Below are 22,099 nucleotides of genomic sequence, written 5' to 3'. Positions count from 1 at the left end.
ACAGCACAGAAGCAGGATCGCTTCAATTCCCAAACAGAATAATTTAAATTGCAAACCCATTACCCTGTTAGGCCCAAGAGCTGTCAAAAACACTCAGACGGGATTGCAAAAATAGTCATAGAGCTATAGACTGTCCTTCATCCATGCAGCAATTGCATGGGTGTATCCAAAAATAAATGAACAATGAAATATAACTGGGACCTGACAAGATTACATTGCTGTTTATCTGCTGGCTTGAAACTGAAATTAGAAACACACAGTGGAAGGTTTACACGCCAAAGTCCACAGGCAAAAAGGAATCCTACAATATGCAAATTACAGTGTTGATTTCATCCAGGCGGCGATGCCCATTGTAAGGGAGTTGTTGATAACTACATTTGTCTTCAATTTATGTCCCAGTCTACACCAGTCTAGAACAGCAAATTACAGTGTTGATTTCAGCCCATTGTGGCATTGCCCATTGTAATTGGAACTGCTGGTAAGTGCCACATTTTTCTACAATCCATGTCCCAGTCCACACCAGTCCAGAACAGCATCTGGTCAGGGCCATTGGCAATGGGCCGCACGGAGCGAAGGTGCAGCTCCTGAACTGCCTAGCACCCCAAACTGACTTTGAAATCTCTGGATTCCTTGGGATATTAAAATCATGTCAAACCAACAGAGTGTAAAAGTTGCACTTGCCCCCTTGCCTCTTCTGGGGCAGGGATCTACTGCAAGGTGAGACTCGCAGCCTCGCAGATTCGACAGGTTCGATCCCTGATACGATTGCATAAAGTATTAAGCTAGTAAACCAATACTTTTTCATGATTACTTCGTACATCTTTAAAAGCATTCCATCCACTTACTGCTGCTTGTAAATTTTATGGATCTGGAAAGCCATTTTTACATTGCTATTGTGTGTTTTGTGTTGTTACTGCTCTCCAGGTGCAGCAGCTTTGACTGAAGACGAAATGCCAGAGGAAATCACAGTGGAGATATTCGCTGCTGACATTCTTGGCTTACCTATTGCTGAACCAGAAAAAAAGAACAGAAAAAAGAGATGAACCTTTGGTCTACGAAGACACAGAAGCATAGCTGCCACGAAGTTTTCTACTCATTCCGACTTTCCAGTCTCCTCAAATTATCTTCAAAATTTGTATTTTGTGTTTATTAAAAAGTAAAGATCACATAGTTTCATATTAATCAAACTCTAGAAAAAGCCCCCAGTTTAGCACATGCCACAAGCCTACGTAGGGAAACACTGGGGTGGCTGCAAAGAATGAAGCAGTAGTTGCCGCATTGTCTTCTTGCATTGACCACCCCTACCCTTGGCTGGAACCTTCCTACAATTCGTTTCAGGTGGGTTTATGCCAGACACAGTCTATTTTCATTACGTTAAGACAGTATTTATTTGTTAAACCTGACAGCAAAATAGCAATGTAAAAGTATTGTATTGATTAAATACACTGATAAATGTAGTGTACAAAATGCTTGGGTACGTTAGAATGGATTTGTAATTATAAATCCAACAGACCTCAGTAAAGAAAGGAATGCTGTGATATATATTAAAACCAGGTTTCCATTTTGGCCTTTAAAACTTACTTTTTCTTTCTGAAAGTAGTAGTTCCAATTAGTAGTGTAATACTAATGGGATGGCATCTTACTGTGTTTGTATAAACAGCATAATGAGGCTGATATAAGTTGCTGTAGAAAGATCAGTGAAGTGCTGTTGAACACGCTTCCTTCTTTACATCATCCTCAGCATCAATTTGAATAATAATGTAGGCCCTTAAGAAGTGTTCCTTTCAGTGGCAATGTTTTTTAAACAGAGATCACTGTTATGTACTCTGAAAGTATCTGCGATTGTACAATTCGTACAAACAGCAAGGTGTGTAGTAGATGCAACTTAGCGAAGGAGTCCAGCTGCACCATGACCAGAGTACACCGGGTCTGCGACAGGAGACATTTTTTGCAGAGCATCGCTTCGCGTGTAACTCTGCCTATTTACTGGTATGTTCATGTACTTCCATGCATCTGTGTCGGAGCAGATCCTTGGCTACTTAAAACCAGCCTGATTCCATGGAAATCACTGGAATTATTTTAGGCAGCTGAGAAACCTTATAACCATTGGAAAAAAAAAAAATCTGCATATTACGGATTTATTAAGTATCCTGTTTAACAAGACAGATGTTTTGCTTAACAGAAAGCATTGCCAATCCCCACGCTCAAGGCCTGCAATAGTGTCACAGCGACTTGCAAACGGGCTGGACGGGGTTGTCACTCATCCTGAACCGGCTGCCCGGGAGCGGGGCTCCGCTCCGGCATCCCTGCGCCGAGCACCGAGCTGAGGGCGAGGGGGTCGGATGTCTGTCACCGGCGGAGCCCCCCGGAGCTCCACACAACGCGACGGGAACGGGCTCACACAGCCCTGGCAGTGCCAGGGGGGCAAGAGGGAGCCGCGGGGCCGGCCGCCGCTTCCAAACTCGCCCCTGCACGGGCACCCTTCCGCGGGAGGCCCCGCTGGCCTCCCCCCGGCAGCTCCTCCGCGGACCCCCGCCAGTTTGCCCCCGCAGTTCCAGGGCGGCTGAAGGGGCACGGCGGGAAGCGCTGAGGCGGTGTCGCCGGCCCCTCAGCGCCGGGGGCAGCCGCGGAGCCAGGCATCCGAGCTCCCTCGCCCCCTTCCCCAGCCCCTCGCCCCTCTTCCTCCCGCCGGCTCTACTCCCTCGACGCCGACAAAGGGACCCAGGCGTGCGGGTCGGCGCTGGCGCCCGCCGTCCCCTCACAGCGATCGTCCCGCCCGCCGTCCCCTCGCAGCGACCGTCCCGCCCTCCGGCCCCTCCCCCCTCCACCCCCCGGCCCCGCGCGCGCGGGCTGCCGGCGGCGGCGCGGGGCGCGTGCGCAGTGCGCGGGCCCCGGCGGGCGGGCGGAGCCGAGCCGCGCCGAGCCCAGCCGCGCCGCGCCGCGCCGAGCGGAGGGAGCATTGTGCGGGCGGGCGGACGGACGGACGGACGGACGTCGCGAGCAGCGCCGAGCGCCGCATTCCCCGCTGAGGCCGCCGCCCCCCCCCCCCTCACCCCCCAGCAGCATGTCGGGCCGGTCGGTGCGGGCCGAGACCCGGAGCCGGGCGAAGGATGATATCAAACGGGTGATGGCGGCCATCGAGAAAGTGCGCAAATGGTGAGCGGGCCGCGCCGCGCCGGGACCCCGCAACCGCCCCCCCCTCACCCTCCCGCCGCCCCCCCGCTCCCCGCGCCGTCCCCTCACGGGGCCGGAGCCCGCCGGGCGGCCGCGGGGGGCGGGGAGCCGGGAGCCGGCGGCACCCAGAAGCCATTTCGCTCCTGCGAGTCACATGAAGGCGGCGGCGGCGTGTGAGGGAGAGAGGCGGCTCCATTGTGCGGCCGAGCCCCCTCCCCGCCGACCCCCGCCGCTCCCCGCCGACCCCGGCCCGCCGCACCGGGGATCCCGGGCCGGGCCGGGCGGTGACGGGGGCGGGCGGCGGGTCGGGCCGGGCCGGGCCCCTCCCGCCGCCCTCCCCTACAAAGGGCCCCGAGGAGCGGGCCTGGGGGAGCTCCGCCGGCGGGTCTGCGTGGAAAGAGTGCTCGAAGAAGTATTTTTTAAAAGAAAAGCATTAAAAATACCCCCGTAAAGCTCCGAGGAGTTTATTTTTTGTTATTACCTATTTATTTATTTATTTATTTATTTTACCTTTCAAGTTCCCGAGGTTTGCACGTAAGTGCAGCAAACCCGAGCGGGATCGTCTCCCACAAACGCTCTGGCAGTTGTAAATCCCGAGCGGAGCAGGAGAGAGCGCGTAATTGCCCCTGGAATTTGTTTTAAATTATATAATTAAAGGTTGTACCCCTAGTGAAATAATTCCCTTTTGTTAGGCCTTAAACGTGTTTTGGCATTTTCCCGCTTTTGTCTTTTTCTGGTTTTGTTAGGAGAATCGACATGAGGTGTTTAAACAATACAGTAAAACAGTCACTGCAATGTTCTTCACAGTCGGTCCAGGGTTTTTGGATGGGATAAAGAGCAGTGCCAGTGTGACTCGAGAGGGAATCTCTTTCTTCCAGCAAGTTGACTGACTGTTCAGTAGTCTTTGTGCTGTGTCTTAAAATACTTTCTTTAAACATTTGAAATCCAGGGGGAAATCCCTTGGGTTGGTATTAATCTGCATAACTCAGCTTTTTTGAACCTGGTAAAATAAGGAGGCACTTTTATTGCAATCCACAGCTACCGCTTCGCTTTCATTAAAAGAAAAGCGAAATACAGAATTAAACGTGTGTTATTCGGGTGAAACAGATTGTTGCGTTTTAAATGGCCTTGAGCAGATGAATGGGCCTGTTGGCTTGAGCCGGACAAAGAATCGGGACGTGTGTCCAATAACGCAGGGCACGAGATGGGGATTTCAAAGAATCCAGCCATTGTGTAGGGAGTCGGAGCAGCCCGAGCACCGCAGTTCGGTTGGTTTCAGGAACTCTCTTCTACTCGGGTGGTGTTTTTAAGTGCTTTTGGATGACTGGTGGGTCGGCTTTGAAGGGTCAGAACAATGTATAGCGATGTGACAGGACTTTTGTTCAAATAGAAGCGTTGTTGGATGTGTGGGACTGTTTTGCCTGTAGGTATTTCATTCATGAGCGCAGCATACTTCCTTTGAATCCTAGTTTGCGGATTTCAGAGAGGAGTAGAGGCAGAAGCTTGGCCATTCAACAAAATGTCTAATTTTTTTTTTTTTGTTGGCAAGGGCTCTCTGCCATCATGTCAGTTGCTATGGCTTCCTCTGTGAAACAGAAATCTTACGGTATAAATAGATTTTGCACGTTTTAACCCTCATGAGAGACAACTTGCTTTAAAAGGTTCCTGTACAGGATCATGCAATGTTTCTTTTGACTATTGTCAGAAGTATTCATATGGCTTTTTGTTTGTGCATCTCACAAGTATTTACATAAACCATTTTTCTTATTTTTAAAGGAATCGTAATTTGAAGGTGAATCTCATGATTTCCCCCTGCCTGCAGTCAAGTACGGTGGGAAATTAGCAAGAGAGATTCTGTGTCTTGTGGTTTAAATGTTTTGAGAACACTTGACTTGTTAAATTGAACTTTACACACTAGCAATTCCTGCATCTTCAGAAGAGCCACATAGGCAATTTCCAAGTGTGCAGTTTCATTTGCATAATAGGAGCAATTTGTTGCCATCCACAGCTCTTCTGTGGAAATGCAGCCACTGTAGATTGAAATACCTTGCACCCAACGTTTCATAGAACAGAGTTTTCTGAGACTTGTGTGCTCAGAGCGCTCCGTGCCAAGGATGAGTAGAGAGGCAGACCGAGCTGTAAACTCTTCTGAGCGGACGGTGGCTCTGGTGCGTGCTGCCCGAAGCTTTATCAGTCTGTGAAGGTGTGCAGCAGCCTTGCTGTGCAATGTTATCGAATGCCTGTACTGCCACGTCTATGAACGTGCCTATTGGAAAGCAGTTTCCATCAGTGCAGACTTTGTTCCTTAGAAAATATGTGTTCTTTATTAGACAGTGAGCCCTTTGATGCAGGTACCCTATCTTTATGTGTGTTTGTAGAGCGCCTAGCACTTCTGGTATTACTGGAACTTAGTAGTAAACAGTGAAGTTGTTACGTTTTTATCTTGAGATTAATGTAACCGTATCTCCTTTGTTTAAACCACTCTCATGAATGAGCATCTGTTTTAGAAAACACGTAGCACGTGTCTTACAGAATACATGGGTGTGTTGTATTTGTGTGGCAAAAATGTTAAATTTCCATAATAGGGTAGTTCTACTTTTTTTTTAACAGTACTTACAATGTTTTCTTTCAGTCTATTTTAAAAAGTCCTCTGAGATAAATTCATCTCAATGAATTGTGAAAGGTAGAGGGTTGTTTTTTGTCTTTAAAGATTGATGGGTATGTGTAGATTCTAAATGGGCTCTCAAGAAGAGAGAGGCAAAAACTATTGTGCCCTCAATAAGCATTAGAAAAATAATGGAAACACTCTTGTTTCATAAAAGTCTGATTTATTAAATGAAAGAAAATGCAGACAGTTACTAAAAGACAAGTAATGGGCAGGAGGCAAGCATAAGTGGTAGGACGTCTTGGGAGGCAGTGAAATAATTTGCGTGGGTATGTGGCACTGCTGAGCTTTGGACAACTGTGCAAACATTTAAGGATGGAGCTACGGTGTGGCTGACAGAGATAGGTACTCTGATGTAGAGAATGAACCAGGAATGAGGAAATCTCATTGTGTTGCCTTGTCTTTGAATTGCAGTATCTTTGCAGAAGTCATTTGACCTTTTCCTGACCCATCAAAACCGTAATCAAGGAATTAGTGATAGCACCTTATGAAGAAGAGGTGAACTTGGACAACTGATGAAAGTACTTACAGAAAGCGCTAAATATTTATTAGGGAATTGGCTGCAGAGCCAGGCGTGACTTGGGATGTAGCTTAAAACAAAGCATGTTGTGAGGAGCGACGTCGCCACGGGCAGTGAGATCCTGTTACCTGGTACCGATGGTTGGGATCGCTAGCTGTGGCTAGTTAGAGTGGAATTTCTAGACAATGCTGCTGTAGCTTTTCTGTTCACTGTCTCCATTCAGACTTGCTAAAATATTTTTGTGTGGTATGTAATGCTCTGAGATTGAGCTTCTGCAGGTTTTGCTGCTCGCGCTTCCTTCTTAAAATAGGCTTTGACTCTGAAAAGTAGTTGTGACAGAACTTCTTAACATCATGTCTTTGGAAAAGACTGTTTGCTACTACCAGATTGCCACCCTAGTTTAGTCCGGCTACATTGGCTGCGTTTGGTTTCCTGCTAAGATTATAGTTCGTGTAGTGGCAGTTGAAGTAAAAATACCCAGTGTATGTGCAGGAACTGTACTGAAGTACTGTAGTGGCCCAAGCACGCTGTTATCATGCTTGAATTACAGTAGGTTTTTCCGGGCTCATGATTATTTCTTTTTGAGCTAGCATATGCTCTCTGACTTCAGTGGAAGTTGGATGTACGTTAAAGGTAGAGTTTTGTCATGGATAAGCCATGTTTCTCTTTACTTTAAGAAAAAGTGCTTGTTGCAACATGGAACGTAGCAGAACTTGCTTAAAAACATGCTGATCTGTGTAAGTTAAAGGGGACTCTCATAATGCACCATATTTAAACTCAGAGAGAAGGTGTCCTTACCATTAGTCTTTGTCTATTCGTGCTACATGGTATTTTATTGTATTTGCAGCATGGTCAAGAAACACCATGTATATTTGGAGCTACTTCACGTTAGTCAGTAGACAAACATCTACATAGCAATAGGTGTGCTCTGAAAAGCAAGCCTATGTTTCAAAAAAATCTTTTTGTGCATCTTACAGCACTTTTTGTGTATAATAATGGCATTTTCTTTCCCATTCCCCTTTCTCCTTTGCTTGATCCCACAGGGAGGTCATAATTCTGTGATTTTCACCAAACTCTGTTGCAATGCAAGTGAGTGTGATGTGATAAATTCAGCATTATGACGTCACTTCGTGATCATCAGCAGAAGATGGGGTATGTGGGAGCAAATCCTTGTGTAAATACAGATCACTATGATAAATGATAGTCACGGTAAAAAGCCAAACAAGTGTGAAAGCCTTTTCTTGAATGGTAATATATTGGCAGTAAAGGCTTTCTGCTTCTGTGCCATCAAATGTTTCTAGCACTCATTACTGCTGCAGAAGCTGCCTTGACACTTTATGTATAAGTGTAATATACACTGTTGTGTTTGCTCACCGGTATATTACTTTTATACATGGAATTTGATATTCATCTTTGGAGCTTTAGTGTTAATATACAAAATATAAATATATTTAAGAGTCTTGGGCTATTTAGAATGGGGAATTGAGTATATAATTATGTAAGTTCTAGGATATTAGTATGCCTCAGGCATAAGCACTAAAGAAGTGTTGATACTAATGCTTACCCTATGTATCCTTCGCTGTCCTTTAAAAGCTGTGCAGATATGGTTCAGAGTTTAAAAATGCTTTAACACAATTTCAGATAAATGTAAGGATTTGTTTCTGTTGCATTGATTAGTTTCTGAATTTACTATAACTAAAATATTTAAGATACTTTTCAGTGTGGAAGATGAAAAGAAAAAAAAATTATTGTATATATTTTAAGTTTTGCCATTTTCCAGTGTTGTTACTTTTTAGTCATTCGTGGAGGAACAGGAGAGGTTTGAAATCCCAAAAAATGTATTTTTTTTAAAGCTATGGAGTTTGTCAGCTAGACATGGACAAGTAAAGTTGATAATTGCCGCATTTTTAGCCTGATTAACTTTTCAGGTTAATGGTGTACCATCAATCACCTTTTCCAGTCCACCAGTCAATATAGAGATCAACCTATGTAGTATAACAAGGGATGGTGCAATAAAAGTATTGCCTAGTGATCGCATAACAAAGATGGAATAGAGTTAAGGGGGTGGAATTCTGGTCAGGGTCTCAGGATGAGTGGATTCAACAGCAGATCCATTTTACAGACAGGAAAACAGGTGGAGAAACTACTTAAGGTTTCACAGCAGAATGGGCACAAGAGTTCATTAATTCCTCGTTCCTACTCCGGCATTCGGTCAGTGAGAATGTTTTGTAGTTTGTGCAGCATTTAGCAGACTTATTGTTATGGTCAGCATCAGTAAATTGTCAATTCTAACTAAATAAAAAGGAAAGTCCCTGATCAGCAGGTTGGGATGGTGTCTTTGCGCAAAAGAGAAAGAGTGAGTGTTCAGAGTAGAAGTGGTTTTGGGGGTTTGGGGTTTTTTTTGTTTGGTTTTTGGTTTTTGTTTTGAAATGGAAAGGCAGTAAGTATTACAGATAATATTCGAAGCTTTATTTGCAATAAACGTCTTAAATCCTGAAGTTATTTTACCCTGTTGATTTTAAATGTCTGAAAGTCATTACGTTTCTTTGTAAACAAATTTGTGTTTGTGCTGCCAATGATTTTATTAAGTTTTAGGGGAGGTTGTCGTCTTTTTTCTTATTAATACTTTTATGGTCTGAAACCTTCAATACTGTAAATGCTTACACATGTAAAATATTTGAATATTAGCAGTGTGATGTTGGGTTTTCTTTTTAGCCATAAGTGTTTGCAGGACTGGGATGTTGGTGTACTTCCATCACAAAATATCCTTATTCCCATTGTTGTCTGAATTACTGTGTATTGAATTCAGTAAAAAAATCCCTATAGCTGAGGGTTATCAAAACTTAAAGTGGTACTTAAGAAGCTCAAAAGAATTAAAATGTCAGGGCTAATTTTAATACTAGAAGGAAAAAGTTACTAATATAGGTTTCCTCCTGTGTTCTACAGTCTGTCCAGTGAAGATGCTGTGTGAGGCTGCTTTGAGATGCTAACAGGTATCTTGAACTTTTGGTTTTCCAGTGCAGCATCTCTAAGTAATATTTTGCTGTAGGAAAAGACTAAAATCTTGATTTTTTTAAAGCATTTATTCACCTGTCCCCACACCCAAAACAAAACCCCAGCTGGTTTTATTTCCATAATTTCAAAGGTTTTCCGAAATAGAAATAAGTTTGGTTTGTCTTGTATCCTTAAAAAAAAAATTGTATCATGATCATCTCTTCACAATTAAGTATGTTCTCATTATTGACATGCCCTCATCTCCACTGTCATTTTTATCACATCTAGCAGTAGAGCTCCAAATTAGCATAAAATTGGGTTTTGACATACTTCAGCCATCTAGCGTACCCAAATGGATGTATCTAAACACAATGGGGAAAAACTGTGCTCCAGCAGTGGGAAAGAAATGAATCTGAAATAGTTTTGTACTTTAAGTAAAATATCCTTGTGGACAGATCCAAAAGTTATCAAACTGCCATATATAGCTTTTTTTTTTTTTAAAAAAACAGGAAAGTGTCTCCTCTAAAGGGAAAAAAATAAGATTGGCTTTAGTAGCTAAAACAAATAGTCAGGAGCATGTTTGTGGCATTTGTACAATGTGGCTGCTTTTGATTCTGGAAGCCCTTTCTAAAAATTGAGCTATCACATATATATTTGGAGTCACATCCAGCTTCTCCCATCCTGCAAAGAACATCTTTTTTTTTTTTTTTAAATCTATAACTGGATCCCATATCTATTATTTAAACGTGTTTTTAAAAAAGAAAAATGCTTGAGATCTCATGCCAAATTAATTTCAGATGTTCCTGAATATTTAATGGAATTGGTCTTTGTTGTTAACTTTTAATCGATCCATTTGCAGAGCTATATTGCAAACCCAGGAACGAGCAGTGGTTTTCTGTGACCTGAAAACTGATCACAGAATTGTGATGAAATTTCTCTGGCATTGTGGACCTTCCTTTAATATTTTGATGTAAAGAGCTCATGGAATTCATCCCCTAACAAAGTGTTGAGCATCCTTTCCATCTCCGCACTCTGTGTCTGCGTGGCCCCCTAATGTAGTGATGCCCTCCAGCCAGATTTCCTTCACGATTTGTCAATGTCACGATTTCATGGCTGGCTGGCAGGGGTCTGCACAGAGTGCTGTAGGTTATGCTTCTTCCCTCTCTGATAGCCTTCTCAGCCTTTGCTGTCCAAGAGAGCTAGGCTCTCCGGAGTCTGAATTCTGCATCACGGCCCATATTGCTACCAATAAGGCTGTTGGTTCTAAAGCTAGAATTTCAGAGCTGTCTGACAGGAGTGTTGAGTGAATGTTAAATTGCTAGCAGCAAATTTCTACCCAAAAATAAACCTCAGATGGTCAAAATGCATTTAGATTTCTAATACCATTAAACAGCTTCTTGACAATCAAAACACACTGGTCTGTCTAAAACCTCTTCTGCTCTCTAGAAACTTAAGTGAAAATTGTAGGCATTAAACCTGCATTTTCAATAGCTGTTCTTCTTAACTATATCTTTAATCCAGATCTTATTACTGCTACTGCAGTTACTCACCTAGTCAAGTAACAGCCCTGAGAAATCTGGAGGTTAGCAGTGCTCTAACAAGTTTGTGAAATGCAAAGAACAATTTGCAAGTGCAGTACTAAAGGCAATGTAATAGAGATCATCCTACTTAATAGCCTATTTAAATCCTTGTCAACTTACAATAGTAGATCACTTTCTTTTGAATCCGAAGTTTAACTTTAACTTCTCCTGCGTTGTAATTTTATAGGGAGAAGAAGTGGGTGACAGTTGGCGACACATCCCTAAGGATTTACAAATGGGTACCAGTAACAGAGCCTAAAGTCGATGATGTAAGTATCCTGCAGATATCTTGCTTTTTTCAAGATGTAGACACTCATGTTTAGGGAAAGTTGAAAGAAATATGCTCGCTATTCTTTGAGCCTTTAAGCTAAAACTGGTGTGGGTCTTGCAAGCGTTTGAATAGAGGAGCTGTAGGGAAATGCTGATCTCTACAGAAAGTGATGTTGATGGTTCAGTGGGTGGCTGTCTTCCCGGAGCCAGCTTGGATCAATTCTCAGATAACTGTTGAACATTCGGCTTGAAACTGATTTTTGAAACCTTTCTCTAACATAATAATTGGGAGGTGAGGAGGGAAAGCTAAGACATTGATTACTTTTCCCCTCTTTCTGCCTGGTGCTTTAAAAGAAAGTAGCTGGTTTAGAACTGCGGAGAATGTATTCTATCTGTGCATCTCTGCTGTTTTGCTCAAAAATAGGTGCAAAACACTGAAGTAAGGGTAGGAAAATCCTGTCGAACTGAGATCACTTGTATTAAGATGTCCAGCCCAAGCAATGCAGCAGACGTGCTTTTATTGTAATGTGTGTTTTCTCTTGATAAATGTTTTGTGTATGCATCATGTTTACATTCTTAGTGTGCACTGTTCATGTGCCATGATACAATCATGTGGCGTAAAAATAAGTGTAAAAATCAAAGCTGATAAGGCTTACAAATTGTTTTTCAAAATAAACGTTGCTCTCATTTTATAAATTGAAATATTTTTATAGAGAGAAAACTAATCCATGGTACCACAGTAAATTAATGATACAATAGAATATGTATCCTAAATTGGTACTCCTTCCTTGGGCTGTTATGTGCTTTTACTTTATTTGAAATATGAGTTAAGACCTGTCTGGAAGAAAACTACTATGTTAATAAATGTGTAAAATGATGGTTTTTCAGACAAGACAGTGTCATGATCTTGTCTTACTCAAAGTCCAAATTCAAGACCTATTTTTGATTAGTGTTGTTTTAACTGACTTTGTTTCTTTCTGTACCTTTGGTTGTACCACAGGTTTCTGTGACTGTCAGAGTTGTGGTAAGCCTCTTGTATTCTTCCAGTGCTTGAGCAGCATCTCTGTGAAGTAACCCCTTGTGAATTGGGAAACCTTTGCTGGTTTCTTTACAGAAACTTCTTCATTCTTTCTAGTTGTCAAATGTTTGGTCTTGATTTTAATCTTTATAATACATAGGGGGGAAAAAGCTGTGCTATGTATGAGAGAGAAAGAAAGGGAGAGAAAGAAAGGGAGAGGAAGAAAGGGAGAGATTGATATTTAGGATATTTAGGCTTACGGCTTCTGAAAATTGTTTTCCCACAGTTGAGGTATGTCTACATGATGGGTAGCATGGAACTTTGAAAAAGAATTTTCTAGTGAGTTTCTGGATGAATTGTCAAGGTGACTGGTACCTAAAGTCAGATTCTCTGTTAAGAAGAATGGGTTTATATAACGGTTTCTATATGCAGAGTTTAATTGTATTTTTTGAGCCATCATCTTTAGGTTTAGGCTCCAGATTTGCTGAAATTGGGACACTTGTTCAAGATCAGTTACTTTAGTGTCCTACAGTCACATTCTGTTCATTACAAGTAGAGGCTGTTGTGCAACTGCAGTTGTTGCAGGCTTGATGTTGTAAGGTTTCTGTCTTTTTGCTCTGAAAGTTCTCACAATTAAAACAAGTGCATATATTTTAAAAATAAATATCAGGTAGGGGTCATCTTGGCTATTTAATTTTGTTGTGGACATCCTTTTATATCCAATTTCATCCACCTGTGAAGGAGCAGACAGTATACTTGCTTTTTACTAGAATAGGAGAATGGGATCTTCCTTACTGCTTCATGTTTCAAATGGAAGTTGTCTTTGATTTTAGTGAACACAGATTAGATTACTTCCCCCCCCCCTCACGTGTTGTTCCTAAGACACTGACATTTCTTTGAACTAGAATTAGCTAGGCTCTTTCCTCCTACTAGTTTTGGAAGACTGTTGTAGAACCTCACCACTTTCATGGTTAAACTTTTTTTAAAAAAACTTTTCAGCTTAAGTTGCTCGCAGTCATTTTTCAATATTTCTCTTGTGGCAAAAGTGTCCTCTTTACCTTTAAAAAACCCCCAACAAACCTGAGAGATACTATGTCCCCTCTGAACTTCCATTTTGCAAAGGTAAAGAAGTCCACGTGCTTTCACTTCTGTTTCACATATTAGGAAATAAAATCTGCCTTCTCTGAAGGAAAAATACAATTTAAAAATAAGCCTAATAATCTATTTAAAATAGAGGGAAAAGTGCTTCCAGATACCACTTGTTGAATTTCTTCTGCAGTCTTAGACGATATTTGATTGTTGTTTTAGTTGCTTCTCTTGTTGGAGGACACTGTCTTATCCGAATGGATGGGTTGCCGAGCGTTCTTCCTAGAGTCAGACTCAGGCTTTTAATTGTCTTCTCAGCAGGCATGCAGGATCCTCCAAAAGCAATGCAGCTGGCTCTTTCTCCTATGAGACTGATTACGTCACCTCTTAATTGAAAATGCTGCATCCCTTAGCAGACGCAGATTTTCCACGTGATGGATGCCACTGTCTCTTCCTTTGTTTTAATGCTTGCAGTCCATATTGTTGTTCGGTCATGAGCATGTTGTGACCTATTGTTCATGTAGGACTGTCTTGCTTAAGCTCTTTGTTTTAGGCCAATCTGATTTTTCTTAATCCATCTTTTAGTTTTAATGAAGAAACAGCGTTAGTTGTAGAGGAGGAGGTCTCTGCAGTGTTGGTCATTGAGAAAGAGGTAAAAAGCTCTCTCTTCAGTGTTAAAATTCTAGATCTGTTATCATTCCTGTTGTGCATGCATGCATATTGTCTAGGTGTATTCTATAAGCTTTCTGAAATGAAAGGGAGAATGTATTGAGTTTTGTAGCAGTGTGTTGATATGCATAAACCATATCGTGAGCAGAGTTATGAGCTCAGAAATCGGATAGTTTCATGAATCTTAGCCCTGCTTCTGATCAGCGATGTTCTTCCCTTTTCCTGGTGTAGCAGAGATTCTTTTGACCTTGCTTTTGTAGCTCTTTGGACTGAATACAAAGTTAGCAGCCAGTACCTCCCAAGTTCTCTGACTCAGTTTCAGCAAGCCATTTAATCATTGTGCCTCAGATTCTCTGTTTGTAGAATGAGGGGTATTATTGAGAACTTTTGTACTTTTTACAAAAAATTGTGCAGTTGTTTGAAGATGGAAAACATGTTTAAGTGCTAATCTTTACTAGAATTTATGGATAAAACCCTATATATTGTAGTGGTTTGTGTCGCGAAGAATACAATTAGAAAAACAGTCCTGCAGTTATTGGGATTAACGCATTATTGATAATGTCAGTTGTTATTACGTTTGCCTTATTTCTCACTTGAAATTAACAGAGATGCTTACAGAAGTAATGAGTGGGAAGGGGTTTATATTGCAACATGGATTTCTCTTCATGGTGATAGTCTCATTTGTTTGTGGCACCTTTTGTTTTTCAGAAAAATAAGAATAAGAAAAAAGGCAAAGATGAAAAATGTGGCTCTGAAGTGACCACTCCAGAGAACAGCTCCTCTCCAGGGATGATGGACATGCATGGTGAGTGGGAGAAGGTCAGCCCCGATTACCCTATTACACTGCTATAAAAGTATAACCTAACAGTGTCCAGTTCTCTGTTGCTCAGTGTATGGACAACACATTTGAGTCAAAGTGAAAACAGCATCAGATACTCATTTGGTACCTTGGACTTCTCTTCTGTGGATGTTCTAACAGTTGTTTAAATGCCATTTTTATTTGGGCTGTGTGTGGGGAAAAAAATCGTTAGTGGAACTAAATATGAAAATAAAAATAGAAATATCTATCATTCAAAATACTACACTCAGGTGAAGTAGTAATTCTGTCGAATTTGCTGCCTGAAGAACCAAAAGACCCCCAAAGCCTCAGTGGCACCTACTATAATTTGTGCAGATTTTGTACTTTTTAACTCTATAGGTGAGTCAGGTCAAAACAATTCTCTAAGAGCCAAGAAAGCAAACTCTGGTTCTGTGGTGTCTTCCTTCTGCTTCAATTTGATGAAATTAACTGGTGAAGAAAACATTTTTTTGCTTGCCAGTCAGGCCCTATGAAGTCAATTTTTTCAATTTTAATTTTTTTTTTAAAGCGTGAACTGTTGAGTGTTAACCTGGTAGTTATTACAGAGGAGCTTGCACAGCTCAGCTCTGTTTCAATTTTTTACCTTCTAGGTGTTTGGATAACAATTATGGCTGAGAATGCAGCACTATTTGAGCTGATAAGATCACATTTAGTGGGTTGCAAATTTTTCATTTCAGTATTATTTGCATTTGTATTGCCTCCTGGGTGGTTTTTGCAGTGTTCACAGTGAATATGGTCTTGCGATTGAAGGATTGAGCAGGATTTTCGCAGATCTGGATTAATATTTCATCTGTTTCAAACTTCTTAGTTTTTGCCTTGGTCAAGCCATTTAATTTTCTTAAGTCTTTTTTCTCCCATCCATGAGGTGAATATGCTACTTGCTTTCTTATCATACATCACTTGTGCTTTTAAGCCATACTGTACAATTTCATGATAAACTTAATCTGATCTGACTTCAAGCTGCTCTGAAAAGAGATAGTCCCATCACCAGCTATGTGTTTCTGAAGTCCTTTGGATGTAATGATTGTACAGATGCAGAAGGAGGTGGATCGACTTGCATGCTAGTAATTTAACGAATAATGTTTTGCTGGGTTAGTTTTCTTTACGGAGCGGGAGCTTCCCTTTTGGTTACCCATGGTTGTTAAACTGGCTTAAAGATTACAGGAAGTTGCACCCCACTGCTATCCATAAAGTATTAGCTGAGGTACTTAAACCACTGTCATTGGTTTTCACAGGAAGAGGGTACAGGCAGAATATTTCCTGTTAGCTACAGAGACACGATCTGTGCTGCAGGAAGTTACTGTGGTCAAGTTTTTGGAGGCTAGAGAATATTGTGGACAATTATCACTTAGAAACTATGGATGTTAGGACTATATGTTACGTTTTACCTTGATGGGGTTTTGTTGGGGGTTTTTTGGGTTTGTTTTTTTTTTTTGACCTTCAGGACACACTTCAAAAACTATTTGCTCACCTGAACATTGTAGTGATGAGTATTTGTAAATCTGCAGCATGAACATTTAATTAGCCCTGCGTTATATGAACTATAAAATGAGACTGTCACTTCAGTTGATCTGTTTTACTCATACTACAGAATTCTGGTTTCTTTTGGAAGAGATCTGAGTCAAACACTCTTGGTTTTATTGTATAGTATTAGTTAGAGCACTTTTTTTGACGTTTTCTGGCTTTTAGTAACTGCTAGAAAACTCCTGTATTATAGCATAGGCTGCAAGAGCAAAAACTGTGGTGGTGTGGAAAAAAGTTAGTGTTAGTCTAGATGCTTGGACTTGATCCCAAACAAGCTAGACTATAACATGTGTTATCAGGGAATAGTACAGGAAAAATATGGAAGAATTAAGGTGTGCTTTTTATCTTGTCAGATTAGACTTTCTTGTTTTTAACTCTTTTGTTAACAGATGACAATAGCAACCAGAGTTCAATAGCTGATGCTTCTCCAATAAAACAAGAGAACAGTAGTAATTCAAGTCCAGCACCAGAACAGAACTTGGCAACGCAAGCAGACGGCACTGAAGTAAAGTCTGACGAAACTCAGACAGAAGCAAAGGAGCAGCCTGGTTCAGAAGGTAAGCTGAAAAGACCATCTTCAAAGCCAAACAAAAAATGTTATCCTTTATTGTATCATTTATTTGCTTATCCATTTTAAGAACTGAATAATAACAATTTGAAAGAAACGGTGTCTGAATTCTCAGCATTAATGTGAGAATGGGCCATAATCTCTCTGGCCGGCCTGTGATCCTTCCACACAACTGGAAAGGTGAGATTGACACTCGGGGTCTTTTCAGAGAAGAAACAAACAAAATACTTGGTTTATTGTTGTCATAATCTCAGTCTTGAAAGAAGAAATAATTGAATATCATTTTTAAAACAGCTGCTACCATGTAATTGCACAAATTCTAGAAAGTATTACTTTTGTAGATCTGTGAATGTTTGTTATCTAGTGTGAAAGTAAAATAGAGGTGACATACATTGAAATTATTTTTTTAATTGTGTAAACTTTAATGTAAGCTTTCTTTTTTCTTAACCTTGCTAGTTATTTATTCAAAAGTTAGCTCTGAATTCTGTCCTAATTTTCTAAAAGTGTTACAATATTGTACTGCAGTTGTGCACAGATTAAAAATACATGTGGGTTAAGAGATTATTCTGAACCTCACTCTTTAAATGGTATTTTTGGCAATTGAAACATGCTCTATATTTATATTCTTGGGAAGATAACTTTCTTCATCCTATTATAACAGATAAAAGATGCCCTTAACACCATTCTAATGATTTGGTTGCAGAATTCTTCCCATAGCAAAGCAATTAAATTATGCCCTCCTGATGTAGTTCTTAGCTCAGTAGATCCACTAACCAATTTAAATTTAGAGCTTTTATCTTGGTAATACCAGAATGGTTAAGTATGTTGAATGTTGTCATTGCTAACTGGGGTTAAAATTTGACAACTGAATCGTCACCAAATTGAAATAAATCAGAACGCCATATCCTTCAAAGAAAATCTCGACTAGCGTATTTGGTCATGGTAAACGGTAAGGATTTACTCCTAGGTCTAATATTGTCTGAACCTGCTCGTGTGAAGCTGTTACATAGCATACATGCTCCCCTGACTAAATTTAGGTTCAGTTCTCTGGATTAGTTCCAGAGCCAGTTACTGTAAAATGAAAGGGAGAAGTAATGGCAAAAAATACCCGTTATTAATGCGTTTTTTTCTATTGGTTATATGCCGTGTTTAAAAATTTATTAAATAATGGCAAAAAATACCCATTATTAATATGTTTTTTCCTAGTGGTTATATGCAGTGTGTAAAAAATTATTAAATAATTCTTTATCTACCGAAGTGTTATGATCAGCCAAACCCTTGGAATTGTGACATTATTCAACTGGATAGGGTTAACGACCTTGTACGTCTATCTCATGTTACTACACTGAAATCAGGGAGGTTCCTTAAAGCTAGGGGCCGGTTTGGGTGGTCAGAAACGCCTAACGTGGACTTCTCAAATAAAACGTTTTGCTGTGTAAACAAGTCATTGCAGGTATCGGAATAGCTTGGGGCTTGGCAATTTAAAATATGGATCCCCTTGCCCAAAGGCCAGCAGCAGCGTGAGTGGTGGCTGTCAGTAGCAACTGGAAGAGAACACAGCAGCTATGAGCTGTCCGTTGTGGAAGTTGCTCTTAAGTGTGTTTTTGTCATGGGGAGATGCGCACATCACAGAGTGCTCCTTAGCTCCAGTTGCAATGTATGCTCAGACGTACACAACAGAAATTGAAATTGAAATTCCTTCTGACCCTTGGGACTTGGGTTTTTATCAGTATGAACATGCTTTTCTGGTGACACATGGAAAGGAAGACGATTCTGTCCCAAGTTTGCTGAATAAGATCTTTGAGACTGCTCATCATAGGCGTCGCTTTATGTCAAATTCAGTCAGAGAAGCTTTCAGAAATGCTTGTGGTGCTTTTTACACAGTACACCACAAAAATATCCATTACTCGCTGGTTATGTCATCTTCATTAACCAAAGTTGTTCAGAAAAATTTTTGATCTTGCATTTCTCTTCATCTAGAATAAATGTATATGTTTCTTGGGTCAGGGACCTGTGGAGAGATGACTTCATAAAACTTGATTCCATGCATACTTCTGAGAATTCGTACAAGTCAAAAAGGATTTTTAAATGAGGTGAACGAAAGAATGGTTCCAGTACTTAGACTGTTCTTGATGTGGATACTGAAAGAAATATAACTGACCCTTTATAATCAAAGGGGTTTGGTTTTGGGTGGTTTGTTTTTGTTTTGTTTTGGTTTGGTTTTTTTGTTGAGTCTCTGCTTCTGGACGTACTGTGTTAAACTTCCAGGGATCTTTAACTGTAAAGACATTTTAAGTGCCCCTATCCCCTCTTCAAGTGAATGGGTGCTTTAACCCTGAGTCCTCTGTAAGTCCTGCTTTGAGAGAGAGAGAAAAGGGTTTAAAAAAAAGAAAACGACAAAAAAAAAAACCATGAACATTGGAAGCAGGTAAAAAGCTATAACAAGCTGGAAGACTTCTCCATAAGTATGCACCAGAATTAAAAGTTCTACGACCTTAATGGTTAAGCTAGCTAGCCAGCTGAATTTCTAAATTCTATCTTAAAAGTAGTATCAAGGAAAAAAAGTGGATTTTAAATATATGGTGGAATTTCAATTCAGATAACTTTATTCTCTCTCCTTAGCTACACAGTTTTAGATCCATTAGTTATCCCAATTCAGCCCTTTTTGTAGCTGCCTTTTACTTCTGGTTTGAAGCAAGTTTCCTTGCGGTCAATCCCATTGCAAAGTTTATGTTGAAACTTGTTTGCTAATAGCATTGACATCGTTTTTGTTGCATGGTGTGCGGGAGCTTAGCTCCCTCTAGGGACTGATGCCAGCAGTTGTATACTGCCCGCAGCGTGGAGGCGAAGGTCTTCTGGCAGCAGCCAGCAGTTGTGGTCCCGGAGTTTGAGCTTAATTCATTATATTCATACAGTTATTATGTATGTTATCATTAATGGTTACACGTGGGTGAAATTTATGTGTTTGGGATCTTGCTAATGTGAAGACCTCTTAAAAGCTCCTGCTGAATGCTTTCATTTGTTTGTTTAAAATTATTTCTTGAAATTTCAGATACCTCTGATGAACAGAATTCACAGTCTTCAATGGAAAATTCCATGAATAGTTCAGAGAAAGCAGAAATTCAGTCCTCTGGAGAAAACGATATAATTACAGAGGCATCTAAAAACTCTCAGGTAACTTTAAGCGCAAAAGCCCAATTCCTTGGAATTTGGAAAAGAGTATTTTTACCAAAAAGCAAATGTAATAAGGCCGGTTGTGTATTTAGACTCATTTCCAAAGGTGAGGACAGTAAAGCAGCTGTAGAGTATTAAATGTATCTGGTTTTGTGGTTAATTTGATTGGCTTCTTGCATTTCACATAATTTGAACAGCAAGACTAGATTGGTCTGATTTACTTTTCAGTTTCCTAAACCAGTCTGTGTTAGTTTTGTAAAGGAATATTAAAATTTCATGTTAATAAATTGCTTGGACCTGACCTACTGGACAGAACCCTTTGAGGACCATTCAGAAGTAAAATACCTTCTATAAAAGTAAATGCATATAGCAGTTAGGAAAGTTAATTTTTGTATATTCAGCGGATGAGGTGTTTGGATGTTTCAGTGGTATACTGAAAAATTCTGGATGGGCGGGAGAACGAAATGATCCTTGCAGTTGTCCCCCTCACACCGAGATCCTCAGGCAGAGCACTGCTCAGTCCGTTGGTTTTCCTTGTGGGTGGGTGGTTTGTTTCAGTGCACACCTTGCACTTTCCAAACCTTGCGTGTTCTGTCCTGTAGAGATTGCTTTGGCCACAGCAGGAGAAAATTCGTGTGCACTTGGTGTGGGTTGTGCTCGAGTGTGGAGCTGAGGGAAGTCCAGGTATAACCATGCATTAAGGCTGTTGCTTGGAATATTCACTGTGGTTTTTAGCCCGGAACTAGAATTTTGCCCTTTATCAGTACACGACAACAAGGGTAAAGACATTGAGGAAAGATGTGAGTAGAGGAATGATTTCAGGAAGCAAATGCACTTGGTCATGTCATTCTCATTTCCAGGGATGCTTTGTATTTTACAAATGACACACCAGGGAATTTGTTCATGCTTTTTCTTGATGTTTATGGTGCCTGAAATTCAGAGCAGTGATAACGTGGTTGTTTTTCTTTCCCCCCTCATTAAGGACTCTGAAGGAGTGCCACCTTCTAAAAAGATGAAAGTAGAGGCTTCTCAACAAAATGTTGAAGAGATTTAGACTATAGATTTTTCTGGTCAGTTTTTATGTAAGGTACATCAGTGGGCTTAATTATAGAACAACCTTGCTTAAGCATCTTCTCTTGGATGAGGACAGAACTCCTAACTTTTCAAGTTACCAAGCGAAAATCCAAGAAAACCTAACAAAGGTTTAACTTCTCAGACACTGAAAACTTTTTCCTGTGAAACAAACATTGAGAACTTTTAAGTTACTGTCTCTGAAATGGTTGGAGTAAACAACTCAGGAGGGGTCTACGCACTGTTTCTAAAGTCAAAATTACAATTATGTTGCTGCTGTATTTTTTTTTTTTTTTTCATTTCTCTATTTAACATTGTAAGATATTTAAGGATGGTACAGGTCAGGTATTAGCTTTCATGTGAAGTTCATTGTTCTGGCGTGATGTCTGCTTTTGTTTTGTGCCTTGTGTTCTGAAAACAGTGCTAACTTTTAAAAGTTGTTTTGCAACTGTCTCCTTTGCGAAGTGGCCTATGTTTGTATAATGCCATGTAGTAAGGCTTTTTCTTTTTTTTTTCTTTTTTTTTTTTGTTTGGGGTTTTTGTTTTGTTCTTAATTTTTAAATCCCTGGTGCTTAAATTTTTAACGTACAGATCAGGAAGCCATTTTCACTCTTGGAGTCCAAGGAGAAAAAGGAGCTTGATATTTTATTTTAGCAGCTATAGTGGAGATCTTTTATTGAATGCATGGCATTCGCAACTGTAAATTTGGTCTTCTAAATACTTAACTTCATCAGAAGTTAACATGATCTGTTTACCATTTATAGTCCAGATCTGAATATATACTATAACACAGCAGTTAAAATACTTAGGTATTAGGTCCGGATCTCTGTACTGGGTACAACTTGCTTTACAGAAAAGTTCCACTATGTACATAAATAGGATCAAAGGGATTGATGCACAGTGAATTTATTTTCAATTGGTCTTTTT

The 22,099-nt window shown here is 40.5% G+C and overlaps 2 protein-coding genes across 6 annotated transcripts in view; both read left to right on the top strand.

Annotated features, from left to right (window-relative positions):
• Positions 1-1,545, top strand: part of CFAP251 (cilia and flagella associated protein 251) — a 20,910-nt gene extending 19,365 nt beyond the window's left edge. Inside the window, exons 20-22 of the mRNA XM_075168165.1 lie at positions 400-478; positions 704-717; positions 925-1,545. Of these exons, the coding sequence (XP_075024266.1) occupies positions 400-478; positions 704-717; positions 925-1,043 (212 nt within the window). The 3' untranslated portion in view covers positions 1,044-1,545. The remainder of the gene's footprint in view (positions 1-399; positions 479-703; positions 718-924) is intronic.
• A 1,357-nt stretch (positions 1,546-2,902) lies between these two features.
• BCL7A (BAF chromatin remodeling complex subunit BCL7A) lies at positions 2,903-21,756 on the top strand. 5 transcript variants are annotated; one of them, XM_075167706.1, is made up of 8 exons: positions 2,908-3,156; positions 7,403-7,511; positions 11,121-11,202; positions 12,204-12,227; positions 14,685-14,781; positions 16,749-16,916; positions 19,980-20,101; positions 20,704-21,077. In XM_075167706.1, the coding sequence occupies exons 2-8, from the start codon at positions 7,477-7,479 to the stop codon at positions 20,800-20,802; spliced, it is 627 nt and encodes a 208-aa protein (XP_075023807.1). In that variant the 5' UTR covers positions 2,908-3,156; positions 7,403-7,476; the 3' UTR covers positions 20,803-21,077. The 5 variants fall into 5 exon arrangements, with proteins under 5 accessions (XP_075023805.1, XP_075023807.1, XP_075023802.1 ...); XM_075167701.1 differs by lacking the exon at positions 7,403-7,511; XM_075167703.1 differs by lacking the exons at positions 7,403-7,511; positions 20,704-21,077 and adding an exon at positions 21,084-21,756 and having other exon boundaries at positions 2,909-3,156.
• Positions 21,757-22,099: the final 343 nt, after the last annotated feature.

The sequence above is a fragment of the Calonectris borealis genome, chromosome 18 (genome assembly GCF_964195595.1).
Source record: "Calonectris borealis chromosome 18, bCalBor7.hap1.2, whole genome shotgun sequence".
NCBI classification, from domain to species: Eukaryota; Metazoa; Chordata; class Aves; order Procellariiformes; family Procellariidae; genus Calonectris; species Calonectris borealis.
Note: the sequence above shows the minus strand (reverse complement) of the source record. Positions and strands in the feature narration are given on the sequence as shown.